The 7,172-nt window shown below is 47.5% G+C and overlaps 1 protein-coding gene across 2 annotated transcripts in view; it reads left to right on the top strand.

Moving 5' to 3' along the window:
- IQCA1 (IQ motif containing with AAA domain 1) overlaps positions 1-7,172 on the top strand; it is a 171,544-nt gene that overhangs the window by 99,111 nt on the left and 65,261 nt on the right. For both annotated transcript variants that reach the window (XM_023228745.1, XM_023228744.2), the window contains one exon: positions 144-219. In XM_023228745.1, coding sequence (XP_023084513.1) covers positions 144-219 — 76 coding nt within the window. The remainder of the gene's footprint in view (positions 1-143; positions 220-7,172) is intronic.

Genomic DNA, 7,172 nt, shown 5'->3' with positions numbered 1-7,172 from the left:
CTCAGACGGGCCAGAGGGGCACTGCCCCGGGGGACCAGGACTGGGCCTGCACAGCATGAACCCTGGTCACGGTCATCACAGCGTCTGCGGCTTTTGCTGCCCGGTCTTGCCTGTGATTAATGAAAATATTCTTCTTTGAACAGGAAGAAGATGAAAAATGGAAAATGTCACCAAGTCTTTTTCTTCCTGCGATGAAGGAAGGATGTAACACATACAAAGGTAAGTTTAGGAGAACATGCATGGTCACCGAGACAGCAGCACGTGCTGGGAACCCCATCAGGGGAGGCTGCTGCATGCTACTCACAACCAAGACGTTCTGCCTGTCTCTATTTTAAATTTCCTGGCCAGGCAAAGTGGCTCGCGCCTGTAATCCCAGCACTTTGGGAGGCCGAGGCGGGTAGATCACCTGAGGTCAGGAGTTCAAGACCAGCCTGGCCAACATGGTGAAACCCCGTCTCTTCAAAAATACAAAAATGAGCTGGGCATAGCAGCAGGCGTCTGTAATCCCAGCTACTCGGGAGGCTGAACCAGGAGAATCGCTTGAACCCAGGAGGCGAAGGGTGCAGTGAGCCAATATCGCGCCACTCACTCCAGCCTGGGCGACAGAGCGAGACTCTGTCTCAAAAAAAAAAAAAAAAAATTCCTTTTGGTGGCCTGAAGCATACAATTAGTTAAAAGGCAAGACACATTTAGGATGAGAAGATAGTCAAGACCCCCATCCTGTTTTCGAACCCTTCAGACTTCAGCTGAATGTTTTCATGCTAGTGGCAGGGAAGAAAGATATTTTTAGGTTACTTAAATTAAGAAAATTGATACTGTATGTACAGTAAAATGTCTTAATCCTATTACACTATGACATGTGCCTGAATTCTGACACACGATTTTTTTGTCAGTTTTTCAGCCTGATGAGTATAGCTGTCATCTGGCTGGATATGCAAATGTAGGAACTGGTCTTTCAGATACTTGCATTTTAATTTCCTAGAACTATTACCCAACTCCTGTGGTTCTACTGTGCCCTCAGGATAAATCCAAACACAGTGACCTGTCCAGATGACCTCGGTCATTAGTGCTAGTGTGGAAGTTTCTGAAAGATGCAATCTGGATGTGAAGTGGAATCTTTCCAAATGGCAGTCATTCGTGGCCTCCTTCCCAACCTTGGTCTTCTCTGGATATTATCAACTTAATAGTCGTATTTTTAAATTGACTCCGCGCTTTCACCTTAATAATTGCACCTCATCCTAAGCAACAATATGAATGTGGCCGTAGGTTTGATATGCTAGTGACATAAGGTAAAAATGTCTGCATGCCACTGAAAATTCTCTTACATACCATGCAAGGGCACCCCACCGCCTGAGATGCTGAACTGAAGTGCAACCCCGGCGGGCACGATGACGTTGGCAGGATTTGGCAACTGAATCCATTTTCGTTGGGAAGAAAGGAGGTCAAAAGGGAAAACTAACATTTATTAAGTACCTAAGACATGCAAGGCTTGGAGTTTCTCCATGCCCATCTCATTTAATCTTCACAACAACTGGGAGAGGTAAATGTGGCTCTCCTCATGTGGGCGCGTACTGGTAGAAGCCCTGCTGTCATCCAAGCTTAAGAATCCATCACCTACTTAACGGTGCAGAGCAGTCACTATCAAAAACACCTTTTCACTTGCATATTCCTTCAGCAAACAGTCAGCATCTCCAGGGTGCTAGCAGTGCTAGCCTGGAGATATAAAGGTAACACCTGCCAACAACAAGCTTATATATTGGGGGTTATAGAGGTGGGATCGGGTGGGGATAGTGGCATAAACTGGGTAGTTTCTGTAAGTTAGGATGACAGTAACAACATCCAGTGGGACCTGCTGGGAGTTGCCATCATCCACACGGTGGGGCCACGGGCCTGGCTAGGGTACCACTGGCATCAGATGTGTGTCTACAGCAACAATGCCATCTAAGACTCTGCTTTGCGCATCATTATTTGGTCTTTACCGCCACCCTCACTGGCTTGTTACTGCATGTATCTATAACTCCCATGCCTTCAAACACTCCAGGTAACCTACTAATTCGTTTTCTTCTGAAGCGCACCTTTGTGGAGCCCTCCCTCTCAGCTGCGATCCTTGAGCCTTACTTGGCCTTTGCTAACTTCTTGCCTCTCCCTCATTTTGGTGGAGCTCATTGTCTAGGATGTCCCACGAAGGGACTCGCAGAGGGGAGTTCTGGCTGCCATGGGCATCTGAAAGCTGCCCTGCACTCACACTCAGACAGCAGGTGCCCCGGGATGTGGAAAGCAGGGCTCCCTTCTCTTCTGACACAGCTAAGACGAGGGCACAGGAAGAAAGGAGCCGGAGCGCAGAAGCCTGCTGTCCCATGGCAGGAAGTCAGGGGCTCGTGTCTGAGATTGATAAATCAAGAAGTAGCATGTGAGCATGTTATATAGACACTAGGAAAAGAACACAGAAACTACCCGAAATAGCTTCCATGAAACCAGGTCACTACACACGCCCCTGTGGCCACTGCGCTTCCTCCAGCAGGCCAGGCACGCTCCACCTCTGGCCCTTATGCTTTCTGTTCCTCTGGCTCAGAATGCTCGTCCCTTTGGGCCTCGGTGCCAGTGAGACCTTCCTTAAGGGCCCTTGTGGAGTGACAGTCCCCCTCTGCCCGTGCCCACCCTTTGCCCACTTGGGTGTGAGTGTGTGTTCACGGACGTTTCTCACGGTGCCATGCCAAGTCCTCGAGGGCAAGGCCTTCCATTATCCACCTGCTCTGAGAGCAGTGCCTGGCCCACAATCGGGCTCAATCAAGTCAAAATGTAATAACTGAATTTGTCCTGTGGATTTTTAGTGAATAAATGAATATAGGAAAGAATGCCATTGGATAATGTAATTGGCAGGTAGACAGAGTGGGACAGAGTTTTCATTATAATCTGTTTAATACTCTGATTTTGTTTAAAACAATGTGTATCATTCTGATACAAGCAAAAATTAATTTGGAGGAAATCTAATGTCTCCATGGGAAGCCGACTCTTGCAACCTGCTGACTGGCCCAAAAGCTCTGAAAACTGTCCACGCCTTTTGTGTAATATCTGTTTCCATTAAGACTGAAAAAGCAAGCAGCGTCCCTCCTGGAAGCAAACCCGTAGTGTCATTTTCCTGGTCGGATGGTGTGGCATTGGACTTGTTATCTGCCAGGTCTTTAGTAACTTCAAGGAATTAAATGTCTTCCTCTTGGAATTCTTTTCTTAAAAAATCAAAGGTTTTCCTCTTCAAATAAAACATTAGCATTTTAATCACTAAGATTAGCCCCCCGCCCCGGCACCCCTCTTTCATTGCCCCCCCACGTGTGAAACTGGCTTGGCCTCGCTTTTCACATTCTTAGGATAAAAGCTCTTTCTCCACTCTAGGAGAGAGTGGGCCAGTTGTTGCCCTTTGAGGGCCATGAATAGCTTCCTGCATTTATAAATGTCCATGAAATTCTTGAAGGGATTGAAAAGTGCCCTGCGCAAAAGTGTCATGAGAAAAGCAAAGTTTCAGTAGAAAACTCAATCCATTTAAACGATCTAGAGGGGAAATGGGCAAAATGGCTGTGCGGCGTTTTATTTTAAATATAGTTGCGACTCCAGAATGAGAATGCGTTCCACCGTACAACTGTTTCTACATAAGTAATCGTGCCATGGTTTCCCTTCTGTGAGAGATTCTGCCTTCCTTTTATCATTAAATACGTTATTTCCTGATTTTAGTGAATCTAGTGAAAAAGAGAAGTAGCTTCCCGTAACTAACAAAGCTGTTCTGTTTAAAATGCCCTGATGTAACAGGTAGGTGCTGCTATTGCAGAAGATTTAGAAATCCTACAAGGGGGATTGTTATTAGTAAACAGCACGCTATGACACATTTAAACCTTTTCTAGAATTTTCGAGGAAGAATGCTTATAATTTTAGACACATAAAAGGAAGCATTGATTCCTTTTCCTACATTTTATCACTACATGTTATTCCTACATTTTGAAGTTTTTCACAGTTTAAGCTTATGTACATTTCAGAAAATTTACTAGAAAAGAGCAATTGGCTTCAAATGCAGGAGTCGTAAACCCTCCGGGCCTTTGGAGTACACGCATCATACAAGCTAACCACAACATCTAAGGGAGTGCAGGGCAAAGAATGAACTTCCACATATTAGTGACATGAAGTAGCTCTTCCACCAATGGGATGCTTTAGACAATGTATGCAATACTTGTTTTCTACACCCTGGCTCTCGGGCTGGCTCTCACAGGGAAGGATTATGTGTAACGAGAGAAGTTCAGCCCAGGCCCCCTCCTGTAGGCCCACTCCAGCCCATCAGCCTTTTTCGCCTCTTCTCCCCTCCTGTTGTCACACTTGTTTTGGGCTGGCCACCTGCCCCACGTGAATGATGACACCCCTTGAACTTCGGCCTCACCTCTGCAATCACCCTCAGAGTCCCATCTGAGCCCCCTTCCCACCCCCAGCTCTGTGCCCGCAATCCCTGGGCCACCTCTTATGAGACTGCCCTGTCAGGAAGGACACGTAAGTGCATTGGTACCATGAAAAATTTGCCACCTTTGTGATTTATTTTTTGTCTGCTTGTAAGCCCACATTAAAAGAAATCTGCATCATTTTCAAAAACCTGCCCAACTGACCTTGCATCACCACAGGCTGGTCCTCCATATCTCTGTGGCAGAGACGGTGCTCAGCCAGCAATACACACAGCCCTGCCCTTCAGTTTGCTAGTAGGAGGTAGGCTGGTCAAGAGCTCTTGCTGGGTCCTGCTGGACCCTCCACCACCACCTCAGATACCTGCTGAGCCATCCGTGCTGTAGCCTGTCCAGAAGTCAGGTGGACCTGCCTCTGCCGTGTGTGGCAAACAACCCCTTCTGCCCAGAAAGTGCTGTGGTCACCTCTGGTATCAGCATATGCAGCTTGTGAACCCGACCTGCTCTTTTTTTTTTTTTTTCTTTTTGAGACGGAGTCTCGCTCTGTTGCCCACGCTGGAGTCTCAGCTCACTGCAACCTCTGCCTCCTGGATTCAAGCAATTCTCCTGCCTCAGCCTCCTGAGTAGCTGGGATTTCAGGCACGTCCCACCACACCTGGCTAATTTTTGTATTTTTAGTTGAGACGGGGTTTCACCATGTTGGTCAGGCTGATCTCGAACTCCTGACCTCGTGATCTGCCCACCTCGGCCTCCCAAAGTGCTGGGATTACAGGCATGAGCCACTGCACCCAGCCCGACCCACTCTTTTTGAAAACGAGCTGCGTTTCCGTGTCCTGTCTTCCTGCAGGTGTCCTGTCCTGAGGGTCCTGACTCTGACCACTAAAGGCACAGGCACTGGCCCCAGGGCCCCAGTTGCTCTTTGCTGGCACGCACCTGCTTTGGGGCATAGCTGTTTCTGGTGTAGCTGCTGTCCTGTGTGATCCTCTCCCTCCAGGAAGTAGAGAGTGTCAGTGAGGTAGGCTAAGACCCTGTGAGATCTCTGCTTCCTGGGGGATGGCAGCAACTATTTGGGGCGACACTGGAACTGTATATATTTATTTATATATAAGTATTTATTAAAAATAAATTATTCATATAACTTTATTTTACTCCATTTACCATCACCATATCGGCATGAGGAAGGGGTTATTTTCATTTCTCAGAAAGGGGAATGGGCTCTGCAAAGGCTGTCCCCTGCTAAGGTCACCAACTGTTGGTGGTAGGGCAGGGGTTCCACCTAGCCGCAAACAGTGGCCCTTGCACCAAGCTGTGCTGCCCCGGGCAGGTGGCAGGTGGCCAGAAACCTCGGGACAATTGTCCTGCCTATTTGCCAGTGCTGAGTTTGCATCACAATCTCCCCAGTCTCTCTCCACCTCTCCTGAGGGTCTAGGCTTTTCTGGGTCTCACAGCATCTCATCCCTGCCCCTTTCCTTGTTCATCCCTTTTGCCAGTTCCTGGTCCTCTGTGGTTTGTTCAGAGACTCAACCTCTCCTTCCCATTCGTTTACCCACATGATTCTCTGGGGAAGCTTCTCTATGCTAGGTCTTCACGTTTGATGGCTCTGGGTCTCTAGCAGCCAGATTTGTTCTGTCTGTGACTATGACTTTCCTCCCAATGTAGAGTTAGAGCGACACCCTCTCCCTTCTCGGTCAGCGGGTCATGCCATGCTTGTCAGGGAGGCCATGCTGAGAAGTCTCCTTCATTCATTCACCACCCCAGCTGCCTTGCCTCGGAGGCCTGCAGCCTGTGCCGTCTTCACAAGGGGCAGCCCTTGTCCCTCAAAGGTTGGGAGCCTCTGTCTGTGCCCCGAGTCCTCAGCTACCTTCCCAGGTTAAAGGTCATCACAGCCCTAAAGGCAGGTCCCAGTGAAGTGGCCAGACTGGTTGGCGGTTGTCAGCTTCACAAATTCCAGCAAATTTCCCTTACGTTCTCAATATAGATTCCAGAAAGACGTCTCCTTCCCCAAATGACAAGTCTTGGCTTCCCACGGGAGACCTCTTCCAAGTCCCACGTCGAGGATCCAGCTGTTCCACACCTCAGCATACATCTGGAACCTCCCTTCTGAGAAAGGAGCTCTATTTCCATTTATTTTAGTGATGGGAAATTATTCTTATTTTGTCTAAGGTCATGTTTCTCTAGGTCCACCCTCCTAACCACCAGGAGGAGGCAAAAGGGAAATTTTAAATATGTGTGATTTCAAAAACATCCAAAAAGTAATTCAGAAATTTAGCTGTTGAATTAGGGAGAAATACTGGGTACTTGTGTGTTTAATGTTGTCTATTTTATAATAGGAGGCAAGGGATAATTCCTGAAGGGTTCAACAGGCAACAAAACCTTTCGTATTTTAGTGAATCATTTGAAGAAAAAAAAGTGAGATAAAACATTATAAAAAGGGTCACCTATGATTGTATAATCCCACCATTAACATATTGTTTTTACATGATTATAATAATACAGTAGAATACAATTGTATCACACTTAAAAAATATTGAGTAAAACAAGGCCAGGCGCGGTGGCTCACGCCTGTAATCCCAGCACTTTGGGAGGCCGAGGCGGGTGGATCACGAGGTCAGGAGATCGAGACCATCCTGGCTAACACCGTGAAACCCCGTCTCTACTAAAAAATACAAAAAGCTAGCCAGGCGAGGTGGCTGGTGCCTGTAGTCACAGCTACTCGGGAGGCTGAGGCAGGAGAATGGC

The sequence above is a fragment of the Piliocolobus tephrosceles genome, chromosome 11 (genome assembly GCF_002776525.5).
Source record: "Piliocolobus tephrosceles isolate RC106 chromosome 11, ASM277652v3, whole genome shotgun sequence".
Lineage (NCBI taxonomy): Eukaryota > Metazoa > Chordata > Mammalia > Primates > Cercopithecidae > Piliocolobus > Piliocolobus tephrosceles.
The sequence above is the reverse complement of the archived record's forward strand: the minus strand, read 5'-3'. Positions and strand labels throughout refer to the sequence as shown.